The following is a 20,171-nucleotide window of genomic DNA, read 5'->3' as shown; positions in this document are numbered from 1 at the left end:
ATGGAGAGAGAGCAGGTCCAGATATGTGTGGAGGAGAGAGCCTGGGAAGGAGGACATGACGCTGGTGCCAGGGACCCCCAGGATGGTGAGTACTCTACCACATTATTTCTGCCTATATCCACTACCACAAAATAGGGGACATTTATATAGCCTTTGAAACGGAAAAATAGCGGTAGTGCCTCCACAATATTGGTGTTTATCTGACTCTCATGACTTGTTCCATTTTTGGGTGCAAAATTGTGGCACTGCTTGTGAATCTGAGATATTTCCGTCTCTATTGGGTACAATTTTTGGCGCAAAATTATTGCTGCTAAAAGCTGGACTCGGGAGTTCATAGCGATTGCACTTGTATTTATGAAGTGTTTATAAAAGGATTGTGACACAGAAGTCTAACATTAATCTGTTGCTCACCTGTAAAACTGAGTTCACCAGAAAAAACTGGTGCACTCAGTGTAAGAAAAGTGAGCGCCCGCAGGGTGTGGCAGATTTGTGAAGACTGTGCTCCTGGCTTCATAAATCTGGAGCCAATAGGACTCCTTAGAATTTTTCTGCAGCTCTAATTGTGCGCCAAAACATTTTGGAAAAGAAGTGGATTCCCTAACGGCGCCCAAATTCTGGGCACTTCTAAAAAGTCGACAATGAAGATCCACATTGTGCTTTTCATCGAATGTATGATTTTCATTGTACATTCACAGTTTGCAGTAAAAAATGCATCTCAACTGCATAAAAATAAAAATGCAGCAATAGGAGTAAAGAGGTGCAGAAATGTAGGGGTGCAGTCATGTACAGGTGTAGGGGTGCAGTCATGTACAGGTGTAGGGGTGCAGTCATGTACAGATGTAGGGGTGCAGTCATGTACAGGTGTAGGGGGGCAGTCATGTACAGATGTAGGGGTGCAGTCATATACAAATGTAGGGGTGCAGTCATGTACAGGTGTAGGGGTACAGTCATGTACAGGTGTAGGGGTGCAGTCATGTACAGGTGTAGGGGTGCAGTCATGTACAGGTGTGGGGGTACAGTCATGTACAGGTGTAGGGGTGCAGTCATGTACAGGTGTAGGGGTGTAATCATGTACAGGTGTAGGGGTGTAATCATGTACAGGTGTAGGGGTACAGTCAAGTACAGGTGTAGGGGTGCACTCATGTACAGGTGTAGGGGTGTAGTCAGGAACAGGTGTAGGGGTGTAGTCAGGTACAGGTGTAGGGGTGCAGTCATGTACAGGTGTAGAGGTGCAGTCATGTACAGGTGTAGAGGTGTAATCATGTACAGGTGTTGGGGTGCAGTCATGTACAGGTGTGGGGGTGCAGTCATGTACAGGTGTAGGGGTGCAGTCATGTACAGGTGTAGGGGTGCAGTCATGTACAGGTGTAGGGGTGTAATCATGTACAGGTGTAGGGGTACAGTCAAGTACAGGAGTAGGGGTACAGTCATGTACAAGTGTGGGGGTGCAAAGATGTACATATATTGAAATATAAAGCTTCACATATGTACAAAATAGGGATCATTCATCTTTAGTCTGGACATTTGTCTGTCTTTTTTTCCCCTGGTTTTGGACTTGTTTGATTTATCTTAGAGGGTGAGATATGATATATAAAATTTTATAAATATTTATATCATTACAGATTTATTAACTTTGTTATTGATCAACCTGTTATTCCCGGCAGATGATGTTACTTGTGGCTCAGAGGAACATCTGATATCTTCAGATATTAAAGCTGATGATTGTGGGATCACACAAGATACATGTATAGAAAACAACAGCAGAAAGGATTTACCCTCAGACTTTCACCGCAACAATCTATCATCTGATTCTATTACATTGGACACTTCTTCTGATACAACACAGACTAATAGTCCAAAAAGGAGCCACCACAGAGAAGCCGAGCATCTAAGAACTGCAACCAGGAAGACATTTTCTTGTTCTAAATGTGACAAATGTTTTACTCTTAAATGGAATCTCCTCACACATCAGAAAATTCACACAGGGGAGAAGCCGTTTTCATGTTCAGAATGTGGGAAATGTTTTTCTCAAAAATCAAATCTTGTTAAGCATAAGAAAATTCACACAGGGGAAAAGCCGTTCTCTTGTTCGGAATGTGACAAATGTTTTTATCAAAAATCAAATCTTGTTAAACATGAGAGAATTCACACAGGGGAGAAGCCATTTTCATGTTCAGAATGTGGGAAATGTTTTCGTCATAAATCAGAACTTGTTCAGCATGAGAGAATTCACACAGGGGAGAAACCGTTTTCCTGTTCAGAATGTGGCAAATGTTTTCGTCAGAAATCAGATCTTGTTAAACATGAGAGAATTCACACAGGGGAGAAGCCGTTTTCATGTTCAGAATGTGACAAATGTTTTTTTCAAAAATCTCATCTTGTTAAACATGAGAGAATTCACACAGGGGAGAAACCGTTTTCATGTTCAGAATGTGACAAATGTTTTTTTCAAAAATCTCATCTTGTTAAACATGAGAGAATTCACACAGGGGAAAAACCGTTTTCCTGTTCAGAATGTGGCAAATGTTTTCGTCAGAAACCAGATCTTGTTAAACATGAGAGAATTCACACAGGGGAGAAGCCGTTTTCATGTTCAGAATGTGACAAATGTTTTATTCAAAAATCAGATCTTGTTCAGCACGAGAGAATTCACACAGGGGAGAAACCGTTTTCATGTTCAGAATGTGGCAAATGTTTTATTAGCAAATCAGATCTTGTTAAACATGAGAGAATTCACACAGGGGAGAAACCGTTTTCATGTTCAGAATGTGGCAAATGTTTTATTAAGAAATCAAGTCTTGTTGTACATGAGAGAATTCACACAGGGGAGAAGCCGTTTTCATGTTCAGAATGTGGCAAATGTTTTATTAAGAAATCAAATCTTGTTGTACATGAGAGAATTCACACAGGGGAGAAACCGTTTTCATGTTCAGAATGTGGAAAATGTTTTAATAGGAAATCAGATCTTGTTAAACATGAGAGAATTCACACAGGGGAGAAGCAGTTTGTGTAAGCATTGTGACAAATGTTTTGCAATGAAATCCCATCTCTAAACACGTCTCTCACATAGGAAAAAGAAAACATTTTATTGTTAAGAATGTGTCAAACATTTTCCCTTTTTTTACATATTAGAGGAGCCACAAGGGGAGAAGTCTTGTTCTTATTGAACATCTGCATTTGTAATTGAGTTTGATGTTGAGTTGTATGAGATGCAATAACCAATAAACTTCAGATTTAATTAGAGAACTTGTACAATTATGTAACACAATCAGAATAAGAGAGAAAAATGGGGAGGAGCTCGGATAAAGCAGCAGCTGATGTTCTGCCTGAGTGGGAACACGGGGGAATTTATTATTGGCTTTTCTTCATTTTTTTCGGCAGATCTTATTCTCTGTCTTGCTGCACCATATTTATGATGTGTTAGAGCCAGGGGCATCGCAATGTCAAAGTTTCCAGGGCACGAGCCCCGTATCTTTCATCCAGTTCCCAGAATACACACCCCACCACCTGCAGAGAGGCGCAGCCAGCTGAGGAAGGCAGAATACCTGTCCTGAAACACGCACCGATCAGGGCTGTCAGTGCTGCCCTCGTCACTCAGTGTGCTGCTTCCTGTCTGAATTGGGAAGCTCATTGTGCTGGCCCCGCCCCTTCTTTGGCCCTGCCCCCCTGCCCCTCTTTCCCTCTTTTACTTGTCTGAAGCTGTCCTGCTCTTGTCCTACTCTTGTCAAAGTTTGCAGTGAGGGTTCCTTCCTCCATGAACTAGTACCAGGTTATTGAGTGAAGTCTGCAGGCAGGCCCCCCCCCCGCTCACAGCGACATGAGATAAGTTATTCCAGGTCAGTGAAAGAAAAACAGGTGTCCTTCTATCGTTAAATTGCGGACAAACTTATTAATGACACAAATCGACTTATTTTCTATTTGTGGCATTAATAAGTTTGTCAGCAATTTACCGATAAAAAGACATTTTCCTTCTGATGAACAATCCATGGTCACACAAGTTACTCCTGTCTGCAATGAACAATTATTTGTAATAACATTTTTGGTGATTTCAGCTCTGGTGAGCCACTTTTAAAATTACCCTTTTTAACCATTTTGAAAAATATAAAAAATTCATTAAAATGTGATTAAAAAGCCATACTTAATAAGGTAGCATCAAAAAAGACATCAAAAGTCGCAAAAAAATGACAACATCCAGAGCTCTGTACACTGAAGTATGAAAAAGTTATTAGCACCAGAACCTGGCAAAATGAAGAATTTTTTTTTCTACAGGAGGTTTTCATATTTGTAAATGTATAAAAACATTACATAACCCTCTTCATACTCACCGGGTTTTTGCTTCATAATGAAGCAAACAACCATCACTAACATCCATGATGTTAACCCTTTGATCGCCGGCAGCATTAGCTAGCCGGCGGCGCGTAGGCGTCGCCATCTTGGCTCCGATCGTCGTTCCCCGTGACGTCAACAGGGAGCGTCAATCCGTTGCCATGACAGCCTTGGGTCACACAAAGATCCAAGGCTATCATATTTTAGGCTAGGGGGTGTAAAAAATAGTAAAAAATCTAAGTAAAAAAAAAAGCTATATTAACAAACCTAAAAATTCAAATCACCTTCTTTTGCTAGAAGTCATATAAATATAAATAAACAGTAAAGATCATAAACACATTAGATATCGCCGCGTCCAAAAATGCCCCATCTATCAAATTATAATAACGGTTTTGTCACTGCGTTTAACCCCGTAACAGAAAATAGCGCCCGAAGTCGCAAATGGCATTTTTTTGCCATTTTGAAAAATATAAAAAAATCAATTGAAAAGTGATCAAAACGTCGTACTGTCCTAAAAATAGAAGCATTGAAAACTTTATCAAAAGTCACAAAAGAAAACAGCACCCACAGCTCTGTACACCAAAGTATGAAAAAGTTACTAGTGCCAGAAAACGGCAAATGAAGAATTTTTTTTGTACAGGAGGTTTTAATTTTTGTACATGTATGAAAACATTATAAAGCCTATACAAATTTGTTATCTCAGTGATCGTACTGACCCACATAATGAAGTAGATTTGGGGCACACAGTGAAAGCCGTAAAATCCAAGCCCACAAGAAAACGGCACAAATGCAAAAACAAAAAAGGGTCGTTAGAGGATTTACATTATTCTTCATTATATCATCAGTCGGGGGGATTTTCCTTTGTTTAAAAAGAATCATTGAATAGATTAACCCTTTCCTTATCTCCATCCGCCATGACCCCAGGTTATACCTCATCTTCCTCCACCATGACTCCAGGTTATTCCTCATCTCCCTCCACCATGACCCCAGGATATTCCTCATCTCCCTCCGCCATGACCCCAGGTTATTCCTCATCTCCCTCCACCATGACCCCAGGTTATTCCTCATCTCCCTCCACCATGACCCCAGGTTATTCCTCATCTCCCTCCACCATGACCCCAGGTTATACCTCATCTACCTCCACCATGACCCTAGGATATTCCTCATCTCCCTCCACCATGACCCCATGTTATTCCTCATCTCCCTCCACCATGACCCCTGGTTATTCCTCATCTCCCTCCACCATGACCCCATGTTATTCCTCATCTCCCTCCACCATGACCCCAGGTTATTCCTCATCTCCCTCCACCATGACCCCAGGTTATTCTTCATCTCCCTCCACCATGACCCCAGGTTATTCCTCATCTCCCTCCACCATGACCCCATGTTATTCCTCATCTCCCTCCACCATGACCCCATGTTATTCCTCATCTCCCTCCACCATGACCCCAGGTTATTCCTCATCTCCCTCCACCATGACCCCATGTTATTCCTCATCTCCCTCCACCATGACCCCATGTTATTCCTCATCTCCCTCCACCATGACCCCAGGTTATTCTTCATCTCCCTCCACCATGACCCCAGGTTATTCCTCATCTCCCTCCACCATGACCCCAGGTTATTCCTCATCTCCCTCCACCATGACCCCAGGTTATTCTTCATCTCCCTCCACCATGACCCCAGGTTATTCCTCATCTCCCTCCACCATTTTTATTTAAAAAATAAAAATATATCTCAATATTTGATTGGACATAAAAAGCACTTGATTGTATGATATTCTTCTGCTCCATGAAGCCATTTCCAGGACAGGGCAGTCACACGGTCAGAGTCGTCCTCTCTGCGTAGATTTGCATTCCCTATTGTTCAGGATGTGGAATAAGCAGGGAGTCACAGGGCAACATTTCACCTAGTAAAGATGCAAATTAAGTTATCTAGTTTAATCAGAAAGACACATCCTGATCTTTCTTTGGTGGGAGGGGATAATAAACACATAACAAAGGAGAACACTTAAAACAAAACACTCTTAAACAATCAGCCTGGCTGATAAGGAAGTGGGACCAACACCCTTCATTTACATGGGGGAGGTTGTTGGGACAAGAGGGGGCAGACCAAGGGGTATAAGAAACCGAAGCACAACTCACATGAGGAGAACTTCTTGGTGGAAGATCTTACTGGAGGAGCTTCGACTGAGAGACTGAGACACAGAATGGAGAGAGAGCAGGTCCAGATATGTGCAGAGGAGGGAACCTGGGAAGGAGGACATGACGCTGGTGCCAGGGACCCCCAGAATGGTGAGTACTGACAGCCTTCATTGCATTCTTGAACTGATTTTTCCTCAGCCACATTATTTCTGCCTATATCCACTACCACAAAATAGGGGGCATTTCTATAGCCTTTCAAGCGGCAAAATGGTGGTGGTGGCACCACAATATTGGTGTTTATCTGACACTCCTGACTTGCTCTATTTTTGGGCGCAAAATTGTGGCACTGCTTGTGAATCTGAGATATTTCCGTCTCTATTTTTGTGACTCGTTTTTCGGTACAATTTTTGGCGCAAAATTATTGCAGCTAAAAGCTGGTCTAGGGAGGTCATATCGATTGCACTTGTATTTATGAAGTAAATGAGATGTAGGAATGTGGAGGTGCAGGAATGTAGAGGTGCAGGAATGTAGAGGTGCAGGGATGTAGAGATGTAGGGATGTAGAGGTGCAGGAATGTAGAGGCGCAGGAATGTAGAGGCGCTAGAATGTAGAGGTGCAGGAATGTAGAGGTGTAGGAATGTAGAGGCGCAAGAATGTAGAGGTGTAGGAATGTAGAGGTGCAGGAATGTAGAGATGTAGGAATGTAGAGATGTAGGAATGTAGAGATGTAGGAATGTAGAGATGTAGGAATGTAGAGGTGTAGGAATGTAGAGATGTAGGAATGTAGAGGTGCAGGAATGTAGAGGTGTAGGAATGTAGAGGTGCAGGAATGTAGAGGTGTAGGAATGTAGAGGCGCAAGAATGTAGAGATGTAGAAATGTAGAGGTGCAGGAATGTAGAGGTGTAGGAATGTAGAGGTGCAGAAATGTAGAGATGTAGGAATGTAGAGGCGCAAGAATGTAGAGATGTAGGAATGTAGAGGTGCAGGAATGTAGAGGTGTAGGAATGTAGAGGCGCAAGAATGTAGAGGTGTAGGAATGTAGAGGTGCAAGAATGTAGAGGTGTAGGAATGTAGAGGTGCAGGAATGTAGAGGTGCAGGAATATAGAGGTGCAGGAATGTAGAGGTGTCGGAATGTAGAGGTGTAGGAATGTAGAGGTGCGGGAATGTAGAGGTGCAGGAATGTAGAGGTGTAGGAATGTAGAGTTGCAGGAATGTAGAGGTGTAAGAATGTAGACGTGCAGGAATGTAGACGTGCAGGAATGTAGACGTGCAGGAATGTAGAGGTGCAGGAATGTAGAGGTGCAGGAATGTAGAGGTGCAGGAATGTAGAGGTGCAGGAATGTAGAGGTGTAGGAATGTAGAGGTGCAAGAATGTAGAGGTGTAGGATTGTAGAGGTGCAGGAATGTAGAGTTGCAGGAATGTAGAGGTGCAAGAATGTAGAGATGTAGGAATGTGGAGGTGCAGGAATGTAGAGGTGTATCAATGTAGAGGCGCAAGAATGTAGAGGTGTAGGAATGTGGAGGTGCAGGAATGTAGAGGTGCAGGAATGTAGAGGAGCAAGAATGTAGAGATGTAGGAATGTAGAGGTGCAGGAATGTAGAGGTGCAAGAATGTAGAGGTGTAGGGATGTAGAGGTGCAGGAATGTGGAGGTGCAGGAATGTGGAGGTGCAGGAATGTAGAGGTGCAGGAATGTAGAGTTGTAGGAATGTAGAGGTGCAGGAATGTAGAGGTGTAGGAATGTAGAGTTGTAGGAATGTAGAGGTGCAGGAATGTAGAGGTGTAGGAATGTAAAGGCGCAAGAATGTAGAGTTGCAGGAATGTAGAGGTGTAGGGATGTAGAGGTGCAGGAATGTAGAGTTGTAGGAATGTAGAGGTGCAGGAATGTAGAGGTGCAGGAATGTAGAGGTTTAGGAATGTAGAGATGTAGGAATGTAGAGGTGTAGGGATGTAGAGGTGCAGGAATGTAAAGGCGCAAGAATGTAGAGGTGCAGGAATGTAGAGATGTAGGAATGTAGAGGTGTAGGGATGTAGAGGTTTAGGAATGTAGAGGTGCAGGAATGTAGAGGTGCAGGAATGTAGAGTTGTAGGAATGTAGAGGTGCGGGAATGTAGAGTTGTAGGAATGTAGAGGTGCAGGAATGTAGAGGTGTAGGAATGTAGAGGTGTAGGGATGTAGAAGAATATGGATATAAGGATGTAGAGATATAGGCAGGCAGAGGCATAGAAGGGGGAATGTAGATGTATGGGGGGTGCAGAGATGTAGAAATATAAAGTTTGCATTATGTACAAAAAAGGGTCATTCATCTTGAGTCTGGACATTTGTCTGTGTCTTTTTCTGTTTTTTGCTGGTTTGGGACTTGTTTGATTGATCTTAGAGGTTGATATATCAGGCAGCCCAGTCTGAGGGATTCTTGCAACTTTTTTAAAACTCTGGCAATGCAAAATTTGTTAGGCAAGTGGAAAAGTCGCAAATTGTGACGCACACATACAAAGGCACCCAAAGAAGTCGCAAATATAAGAGAAAATGAAAAGAAAAATAACTGTAGAAAAAGATTAATGACCCTCAATGTGACGGATGTTTCTGTGCTCAGAATGTGAAATAAGGTGAAATGAGAAATGGTTAAAAATAAGACAATTCAGCAATTTATATAGAATTGTTGTAAATATCTATATCATTAATTGGAGAAATACGGCAGCACCTCCAAAACTTATGAAAATAAAGAGGTGTTTTATTCTACCTCTAGTCTGCTACACATGGAATAAAACACCTCGGTTCTTTCACAAGTTTCGGAGAGCTGCCGTATTTCTATAATTATTTCCCCGCTCTCATCTTATTTCTAAAAGGACTGCGCTGCTTTTTCTTCACAATTTTTGTATCTATATCATTAGAGATGTTATTATCTCCATTATTAATTAACCTATTACTATTATTCTCAGCAGATGATGTTACCAGGAGCTTAGAGGAACATCTGATATCTTCAGATATTAAAGCTGATGATTGTGGGATCACACGAGATGCATATAAAGAACATAACAGCAGAAAGGATTTACCCTCAGACCTTCATTGCAACAATCTATCATCTGGTCCTATTACATTGGACACTTCTTCTGATACAACACAGACTAATGGTCAAAATAGAGGATACAGAAGAACAAATCAACATCTACGAGCATCCACCAGCTCTGAATGTGGAAAATCTATGACTTTTAAATGTAATCTTCCTGAGAATCCATTTTCATGTTCAGAATGTGGAAAATGTTTTACTTGTAAAAGCAACTTCCTTGCACATCAGAGAATTCACATCGGGGAGAAGCCATTTTCATGTTCAGAATGTGAGAAATGTTTTTTTCACAAATCAAATCTTGTTCAACATGAGAGAATTCACACAGGGGAGAAGCCATTTTCATGTTCAGAATGTGATACATGTTTTGCGCATATTTCTGCACTTAAAATACATCATAGAATTCACACAGGGGAGAAGCCATTTTCATGTTCAGAATGTGGAAAATATTTTAGTAAGAAATCACATCTTGTTGACCATGAGAGAACTCACACAGGGGAGAAGCCATTTTCATGTTCAGAATGTAGCAAATGTTTTATTAAAAAAGAAAGTCTTGCTCGTCATGAAAGAATTCACACAGGTGAGAAGCCGTATTCATGTTCAGAATGTGGAAAATGTTTCATTCAAAAATCAAAGCTTGTTGAACATGAGAGAATTCACACAGGGGAGAAGCCGTTTTCATGTTCAGAATGTGGGAAATGTTTTATTACAAAATCAACTCTTGTTGATCATGAGAGAATTCACACAGGAGAGAAGCCATTTTTATGTTCAGAATGTAACAAAGGTTTTTCTCTTAAATCAAATCTTGTTAAACATGAGAGAATTCACACAGGGGAGAAACCGTTTTCATGTTCACATTGTGACAAATGTTTTGCTAATAATTCAGTGCTTGTAATACATGAGAGAATTCACACAGGGGAGAAACCGTTTTCATGTTCACAGTGTGGCAAATGTTTTGCTCAAAAATCACATCTGTACAAACATCAGAGAATTCACCCAGGAAAGTAAGTATTTTATAGTGTAACTGTCTTCATAAAGGGCACTTTCCAGTAATGGAGGCTGCTAACGTTCAATATAAATAATTTTTTGCTTTATTCTTAAATTGTTTTACTTCTTTACAATAAATTTAAATTTAAATGTAATTTATACTAAAGGATTGTACATAAGTAAAAAGATTAAAGGACTATCCAAAACATGATTTATATTGAGCATTACATGCCGTTTTGGAACCAGTCATCAGTGACAAATGTCCTTCATGATGACAGGTTCCCTTTAATGCTTAGAATCTGACAAATGTCTCACTTTGATGAACAACTTTTTATATACGAGAGAAGCCACAAGCGGAGAAGCCATATTTATATTAAACATCTGCAATTGTAATTTATTTTGATGATGAATTGTATGAAATGCATTAACCAATAAACTTCACATTAAATGACAGAACTTGTACAATTATATAACACAATCAGAAAAGGAGAGAAAAATGTGGAGGAGCTCGGATAAAGGAGAAGCTGATGTTTTACCTTAGTAAGGACATTGTACTCTCACTGTGGGATTTCTGTATAAAGAAGACACAATTGTTCAGAATAGGCTCATAGGTCCCTTGTATCCAGCGCTTAGTAGTGCGAGGATGACGCTGCACTTTATGTCGGGACGTTCCTGGTTTTGCCCCTCAGTCCTCCCCACCACCTCCACACACTTGGGAGGACACAAGTTTTGCAACTAGACACTAGAGGAAATGAATGATAGATTGCGCCTGTCTATTAGATGTTGAGATACTTTCGCTGGTAACTCAGTAAGAGGATCCGCACTGACAAAAGGATCCAAAAACTATATACAATGTATGACCTGCAGAGTATTTATATATAGTGTAATAATCATTAGATGGTAATGTTCATGTTTGGAAATGGTTTACCATCACTGACCTGTGCATTTATATATTCGGATATATCGTACTCACTCCAACATTGCACTTTAGACCGATCTACATTCCCAGGTAAGTAGAATACTGAAAGGCTGGGGCGTTGCTAGGGTGGTAAAAGATCCGGGGCACCGGCCCCAATGCGTATGTATCACACTTATAGCAATGCTTATTCCTGTACATAACACCTCTGATTTGTATGCGCCAATAACAACATTACAGACTGGACATACAGCTACAGAAACACCAGAGAAATCCCTACGTCACCCAGAGATGCCCACGCTCTGATCAGTCATTAGATTAAACAGAATTGTCCTTGTAGAGTTTCCCACAAGATGGCAGCTTAGAGTGGAAGCCCCGGCCAGCCGCCTCCCTAGACTATGTATCGGAGATACCGGTGACATCACCTTTGGTAACAAGGGTTCAGAGGGACAAGCAGCATCCACCGACACCTTCTCAAAAGCTACTGCTTTGTTCCCCAGTGACAGGCTCCTGCCTCCCTTCAATCTCCTTCTGGACTATAATGAAGTATATATGTTTCATTGTCGCGAATGTACAGAGGCGTCGCTATTACTAGAGGTAACTGTGGGGGAACATAACCGGTGTTAACTGTGTGGGGCACATTACTGGGGGGGGGGCATTGATGGGGGTAACTGTGTGGGGCACATTACTGGGGGTAACTGTGCAGGGCACATTATTGGGGGTAACTGTGTGGGGCACATTACTGGGGGATGTGTGGGGAACATTATAGGTGGTAACTGTGTGGGGCACATTACTGGGGGTAACTGTGTGGGGCACATTATTGGGGGTAACTGTGTGGGGCACATTACTGGGGGATGTGTGGGGAACATTATAGGTGGTAACTGTGTGGGGCACATTACTTGGGGTAACTGTGTGGGGCACATTACCGGGGGATGTGTGGGGAACATTATAGGTGGTAACTATGCAGGGAATATTACTGGGGGTAACTGTGTTGGGCACATTATCGGTGGTAACTGTGTTGGGCACATTACTTGGGGTATCAGTGTGGGGCACATTACTGGGGTTAACTGTGTGGGGCACATTACCGGGGGTAACTGTGTGGGGCACATTACCAGTGGTAACTATGTGGGGCATATTACTAGGGGTATCAGTGTGCGGCACATTACTGGGGTTAACTGTGTGGGGCACTTTACTGGGGGTGACTGTGTGGGCACATTACTGGTGGTAACTTTGTGGGGCACATTACTAGGGGTATCAGTGTGGGGCACATTACTGGGGGTAACTGTGGGCACATTAGTGAACTTAGTCCCATAAGAAAAGTTATTGGAAATAGCAAATATTCCTAGAGAGACTCTATTAGAAAATTAAGAAGAAATCCAACAACACAAAAGACACTCGATCAGGAGAAGGATTATTGTTATTACAGTTATGGAACAAAAACATTGAGACATCTTATCACAAGTCAAGATCACAGGAGAATCACAAGACAAAAGAAAAGAAGTGATGCTTATTGTGGGCACCAGAGATGTATATCCGTCATGGAGAAGGGATGTGTAAATATCAAAAAGTAGATTTCACAAATGAGATCAAATACAAAAATGAGAACACTTTATAAACCTCTTCAGGCTCTGTACTGTACATGCACGAGGCAGAGCTGCTGGGGCTGTATGTGGGTGCCGCCATGTTTGTTATGATCGTCGCTCTCTGTGATGTCATCGGGGATCGGCGATCCATTGTCTTTGTTAGTTCTGAGGCAGTATTGCAGATTCCTTACAATAGGCCAGTGGCTCATTGTAATAAATGCTGTGTACAAATGCCTAAACTGCTATACAGTAATATGCAGTATATAGTAGGAATGATCAGACGATCTACGGTTAAAGTACCCGAAAGGATCTAAAAATTGTAAAAATAAAATTAAATAAAACATAATAAACAGTAAAAATCACAATCATGTCAGGCATCGTCGTGTCCCAAAATGCTGATCTATTAAATTATAGAAATTATTATTTCCAGTGATGGACCACATAACGGAAAATAGCGCCCAAATGTCTGTAACGCCACTTTAACACAATTTTAAATCGCATAAAAAATCAATAAAAAGTGATCAAAAGGTCGCGCAGTCCTCACCCCGGTAGCAATGATAACGTCAGCTCATCATGCAGAAAATGACATCTTACGCAGCTCTGTACATCATAGTATGTAAAAGTCAGAAGATGGTGAAACTACATTTTTGTACAACTAAAATACATTTTTTTTGTACATATTCTTTTAATTTTCAAAAATGTATTTAAACACCATAAAACCTGTATAACTGTGATATCACTTTGGTTGTACCGAACTAAAGAATAAAGCAGATGTATCATTTGTGCAGAGTGAAAGTCGTAAAAACTGAGCCCAAGTGATGAAAATGTGTTTTTTGCCAATTTCGGTGCATTACTGATAAGTAAAAGTTGTTATGTAGATAATAAACCCTCACACAGCTCTTTACACGGAAAAATGAAAAAGTTTTAGATTTTTGAAGGTGGAGAGTGAGAAATGAACCAAAAATGCTGCAACGCAAAGGGGTTAATAAATATTATATGCACAGTCTTCAGGAATTACATCAATAGAACAAATGCAATGTAAAGGAAAAATGGGGAAGAAAACAAAAGCCAAAAAGTAATTAAAACAAGTAAAAAGATTTGGAGCTTTGAATGAACCACAGGGATAAGTACCGACTGACAACCTCCCCTGTGGTACAATCAGCCCCACTCCTCCTCGGAGCCCGGGCTCTGCCACCTATGTGCATGGTCGGGATGTAGAATAAGGATTATAGCGATATTATAGCCACATGTACATAATCAGATACTTCTAACAGAACAAGCTACCTGCCACCGGATGTACTGGATGTATTGGGCCGGGCTGCTGCCCCGGATACTCTAACAATGTGAGAAATCACTCAGCAAGTGAAGATTGTAGAGACCAAAACACATCTATTAATCAGTTACTTTTGCACCACAATGGGGCTCATTTACTAAGGGTCCGAATCGCGTTTTTCCGCTGGGTTTCCCTAATTTTTCCGACTTGCAGCGAAATGCTCCAGGATTTTGGCGCACGCGATCGGATTGTGGCGCATTAGCGCCGGCTTTCACGTGACAGAAATCGGTGGAGTGGCTGTCGGAAAACCCGACGGATTCTGAAAACCTGCAGAATTTGAAAAAAATTTGTGTTGCAAAAATAGCACTCACATACACCGAGATGGAGAAGGTGAATTCCGGCGGACTTCAGCGCAGCAGCGACACCTACTGGACATCGGGCGCATGACCTTAGTGAATCCCTCAGCATCGGAGAATGTGCCGCTTGATCGCGACTGGACCGGGTAAGTAAATCTGCCCCAATATGTTGTAGAAATCAATGACAATAGGGCTCCAACTTGAAAAATCCATAACTTTTTCATTTTTACGTGTACAGACCTGTGTGAGGGCTTATTTTGTGCGTAACAAATTTTAATTTCCTGTAATGTTATTTATTTTAACATGCCGTGTACTGCGAAGCTGGAAAAAAATCTCAAATGTGGGAAAAAAAAAAAACGCACATGCATCACGTTCTTGTGGGCTCAGTTTTTAGACTTTGTGCGCTCAAAGTAACACATCAGCTTTATTCTTTGGTTCGGTGCAATCGCGGTGATGTCAAATTTATATAGGTTTTATTGCGATTTAATACACTTTCAAAAATTAAACGAATGTGTACAAGAAAGAAAAATTTTTTTTTGCCATTTTCTGACGCTAATAACTTTTTCATACTTCGCTGCATCATTTTTTTGCGAAATGAGACGACGCTTTCAATGCTGACATTTTGAGGTCTGTGCAACATTATGATCACTTTTTATTCCATTTTTTATGTGATGTAAAAAGGTGTAAAAGTCGCATTTCAGAAATTTGGGTGCCATTTCCAATCTTGGAGGTCACCACCGGCCGTAACCGTTTTTATATTTTGATAGATCGGGCATTTTGGGACGCGGCGATACCTAATGTGTCTGTGATTTTTACTGTTTATTATGTTTTATATCAGTTCTAGGGAAAGGGGGGTGATTAGAATTTTTAATATTTTATTTATTTATTTATTTAATTTTTTTTACTTTTTTTTTTCACTATTTCTTAGACCATCTAGGGTTATTGTTCCCTAGATGGTCTAAGAAATAGTGAAAAAAAAAAAGAAAAAAAAAGTTTTTCCTACCATATACTGCAATACTTCTGTATTGCAATATATGGCATTTTTGCAGGTTATTCTACAAATCTGCAGATGCCATTTAGCCTCGGGTGAAACAAAGACCTGAGGCTACCATGGCAACCGATCGTTCGGGGGAGCGACGATCGGAATAAAGATGTCCTTTGCCGGCAGCAACGGAAAGGTTAATAGCCGCAATCGCTGCAAGCACCGACCGCGGTTATTAGCGGTGGGGGTTTGCTGCAATATGCAACAACCCGCACCCTTGCATTAAGAGGACTCAGCCCATGAGCCCTCTTCATACATACCCTGCCCCTCTGTGCCGTAGAGCTACGGCGCAGAGCGTTAAGGGGTTAAATTCTGTGTTTTTTCCGAATCCATCAAGTTGTCTGAAATCCGATTGCGTGCACCAAAATCCCGGCTGAATTCGGCGCAAAACGGAAAGATTTGGGAAACCCGACGAAAGTGCAGCCGCGGAACCCTTAGTAAATGAGCCCCAATGTTTTTATTTATTAGAATTCTCATTATTATTGTTAGTTAGTTATACATGTAATTTAGTTACACACCTGAAACATGTGTCTCAATGAGCTGTTCCAGTTATTAGACCTGCTTTGCCTTGTGTAAACCTGAGTTACAAAATGTGCCAAAAATATAGGTCCATGATGTAAATAAATGGTGACTGAGGAATCAGAGGCAATGCACACAATAGGACCTTAGATGATAAGGCAAAAAACAAACTTTTTGTGGTGCAAAACCTTCTAAATTATGATCTTCTTCTGCTCCATGAAGCCATTTCCAGGGCAGGGCAGTCACATGGTCATTGGAGACGCCTTGTCTGCATGGATTTGCATTCCCTATTGTTCAGGATCTGGAATCAGTAGGGAATCACAAAGAGGTATTTCACATGGTAAAGATTTGCACATGAAGTTATCTAGTTTCATTAGAAAGACACATCCTGGCCTATCTTTGGTGGGAAGGGATAATAAACACATAACAAAGGAGAACAATCAAAGTGCCATAAACAATCAGCCTGGCTGATAAGGAAGTGGGACCAACACCCTTCATTTACATGGGGGAGGTTGTTGGGACAAAAGGGGGCAGACCAAGGGGTATAAGAGACCAAAGCAGGACTCACATGAGGAGAACTTCTTGGTGGAAGATCTTACTGGAGGAGCTTAGACTGAGAGACACAGAATGGAGAGAGAACTGATCCAGATATGTGCGGAGGAGGGAGCCTGGGAAGGAGGACATGACGCTGGTGCCAAGGACCCCCAGAATGGTAAGTACTGACAGCCATTGCCTCCTAGAACTCTGTCCCATTCTTTCTGCCTATATCCACTTCACCCAAGTGGTAGATATGTAAATGTGTAATATGTATCTATCCTATAGTGTGTATTGATGTGTAGTGTACATGTCATGGATGTAAACATATATGTTTGTATTTCTGTATGTATGAACATATTCATTACAATGTTGTATAACAGCATATTCCTCTATGCCAGTGGTGGCGAACCTATGGCACGCGTGCCAGAGAGGGCACGCAGAGCCCTCTCTGCTGGCACGCGTACCATCTCCCCAATCCCATCAAAGTGGGCACCGACACCTGCGCTCCGATACCTGCCCGGCCCCGTTGCACTCCGATGCCTGCCGGGTCACAGCGCTCTACTGCCTGCGCGGCCCCAGCGTCCCGCTGCCTGCTCGTTCACGGCGCGCTGCCTGTGGAGTCCCGTGGTCGCAGCGCGCCGATGTCTGCGCGGCCCCGGACCGCTGCCTGTGGAGTCGCAGGGTCCCAGTGCGCTGATGTGTGCACAGCCCCGTCCCACTGCATGCGGAGTCGCGGGGGCCCAGCGCGCTGATGTCTGCGCAGCCCCGGACCGCTGCCTGTGGAGTTGCGGGGTCCCAGTGCGCTGATGTGTGCACAGCCCCGTCCCACTGCATGCGGAGTTGCGGGGCCCAGCGCGCCGACATCTACTTAGCCGGGGTCCCGGCGCCCGATGCCTGCTCCTGTGCTGTGGCGGTGATGTCACCGCATCCTCGGCGGCACTTGGTAAGGCCCTCTGTGTTTGTCTGTCTATATTGGGGTGAAGGGTGAGGCCCTATTTCTATCCTGGGGTGGGGTGGGGGGTGAGGGACTATTTCTATACTGAGGTGGGGGTGAGGCCCTGTCTATATACTGGCTACTGGAGGGACTGGGTATTACCCCTAAACTCCAGTGTTGTGTATGTTATTTTCGGAGAAAATAAAACTTTTACTTAAAGAGCTACAGCCACAGTACACAGCCATACACGGAGCGACAGCCGCAGTACACAGCCATACACGGAGCTACAGCCGCAGTACACAGCCATACACGGAGCTACAGCCGCAGTACACAGCCATACACGGAGCTACAGCCGCAGTACACAGCCATACACGGAGCTACAGCCGCAGTACACAGCCATACACGGAGCTACAGCAGCAGTACACAGCCATACATGGAGCTACAGCAGCAGTACACAGCCATACACGGAGCTACAGCCACAGTACACAGCCATACACAGAGCTACAGCCACAGTACACAGCCATACACGGAGCTACAGCCACAGTACACAGCCATACACGGAGCGACAGCCGCAGTACACAGCCATACATGGAGCTACAGCCGCAGCACACAGCCATACATGGAGCTACAGCCGCAGTACACAGCCATACATGGAGCTACAGGCGCAGTACACAGCTATACATGGAGCTACAGCCGCAGTACACAGCCATACATGGAGCTACAGGCGCAGTACACAGCTATAGATGGAGCTACAGCCGCAGTACACAGCTATACATGGAGCTACAGCTGCAGTACACAGCTATACATGGAGCTACAGCCGCAGTACACAGCCATACATGGAGCTACAGCCGCAGTACACAGCCATACATGGAGCTACAGCCGCAGTACACAGCTATACATGGAGCTACAGCACAGTACACAGCCATACATGGAGCTACAGCCGCAGTACACAGCCATACATGGAGCTACAGGAGCCCCCCAAAATTTTTCTCTGGTGGGCCCAAGGTACACCAGTCCGACAGTGATGGCAGTAATACAGTATTCATCACTACATTAGCTTCTAGTATAGTGTTATTATTGGTAATGTTGGCCTTTATAACCAGAATTCTGCTATTTATGTGGTTGTAATGGTGGCCTCATGATGTCAAAGTGTTATTTGTCTCTTGTATAGTGGTATTGTGGCGCTATTGGGCTAAATTGCTGTGTTGGCACCTTGCACTAGAAACGTCGCCTTTGGTTTGCAGTTTGGGCACTCGGCCTCTTAAAGGTTCGCCATCACTGCTCTATGCCATTCCATAATAACATAGGATTAGGGTTTGTTTGGAAGCATTTTGATTGACATGTGCCCTTTGAAAAACACTTGCACAACACCTGTAAATGGGGACATAGTTATACGCACACACAGTGCAGCTGAATAATACTCTATGGAAAACATGTGGCACTTGTTACTGAACATCTGCTTTTCATTGTGTGTTCACATTTTGTAGTTAAATGCATCACAATTGCATTGTCATCCGTTTTGATGTGGTTTTAGGTGCATTTTAGTAAATTAACCAATGAAAGTCATTAACAACAATGTGGAGGTATAGGGGTGCAGGGATGTAGAGGTATAGGGGTGCAGGGATGTAGAGGTATAGGGGTGCAGGAATATAGAGGTATAGGGGTGCAGGGATGTAGAGGTATAGGGCTGCAGGGATGTAGATGTATAGGGGTGCAGGGATGTAGAGGTATAGGGGTGCAGGGATGTAGAGGTGTAGGGGTGCAGGGATGTAGAGGTATAGTGGTGCAGGGATGTAGATGTATAGTGGTGCAGGGATGTAGAGGTATGATGGTGCAGGGATGTAGAGGTATAGGGGTGCAGGGATGTAGAGGTATAGGGGTGCAGGGATGTAGAGGTATAGGGGGGCAGGGATGTAGAGGTATAGGGGTGTATGGGATGTAGAGGTATAGGGGTGCAGGGATGTAGAGGTATAGGGGTGCAGGGATGTAGAGGTGTAGGGGTGCAGGGATGTAGAGGTATAGGGGTGCAGGGATGTAGAGGTATAGTGGTGCAGGGATGTAGAGGCATGGGGGTGCAGGGATGTAGAGGTATAGGGGTGCAGGAATATAGAGGTGCAGGGAGGTAGAGGTGTAGGGGTACAGGGATGTAGAGGTATAGGGGTGCAGGGATGTAGAGGTATAGGCAGGCAGATGTATGAGGGAGGAGGGATGTAGAGGTGTGGGGATGCAGGAATCGAAGGGATAGGGGTGCAGGGATATAAATATGTAGGGGTGCAGCTATGTGGGGGTGCAGCTATGTATAGGTATAAGGGAGTAAGGATGCCGTGCAGGGATGCAGAAAAGTAGTGGTACAGGTAAATAGGGGGGCAGGAATATAGAGGTATAGGGTGCAGGAAAGTGCAGATATGGTGGGGAATAGTAAGCAGAGATGTAGGAACATAAAGCATGAGATATGAACAAAAAAGGGTCAGTCATCTTTAATCTGGAAATTT

The 20,171-nt window shown here is 43.1% G+C and overlaps 1 protein-coding gene and 1 pseudogene across 1 annotated transcript; both read left to right on the top strand.

Moving 5' to 3' along the window:
* Window positions 1-3,132, top strand: LOC140076188 (uncharacterized). Its single transcript, XM_072122702.1, has 4 exons — window positions 1-85; window positions 1,623-2,531; window positions 2,628-3,000; window positions 3,090-3,132. The coding sequence occupies exons 1-4, from the start codon at window positions 1-3 to the stop codon at window positions 3,130-3,132; spliced, it is 1,410 nt and encodes a 469-aa protein (XP_071978803.1).
* A 6,229-nt stretch (window positions 3,133-9,361) lies between these two features.
* LOC140076187 (uncharacterized) overlaps window positions 9,362-20,171 on the top strand; it is a 490,800-nt pseudogene continuing 479,990 nt past the window's right edge.

The sequence above is a fragment of the Engystomops pustulosus genome, chromosome 8, assembly GCF_040894005.1.
Source record: "Engystomops pustulosus chromosome 8, aEngPut4.maternal, whole genome shotgun sequence".
In the NCBI taxonomy this organism is placed as follows: domain Eukaryota; kingdom Metazoa; phylum Chordata; class Amphibia; order Anura; family Leptodactylidae; genus Engystomops; species Engystomops pustulosus.
Note: the sequence above shows the minus strand (reverse complement) of the source record. Positions and strands in the feature narration are given on the sequence as shown.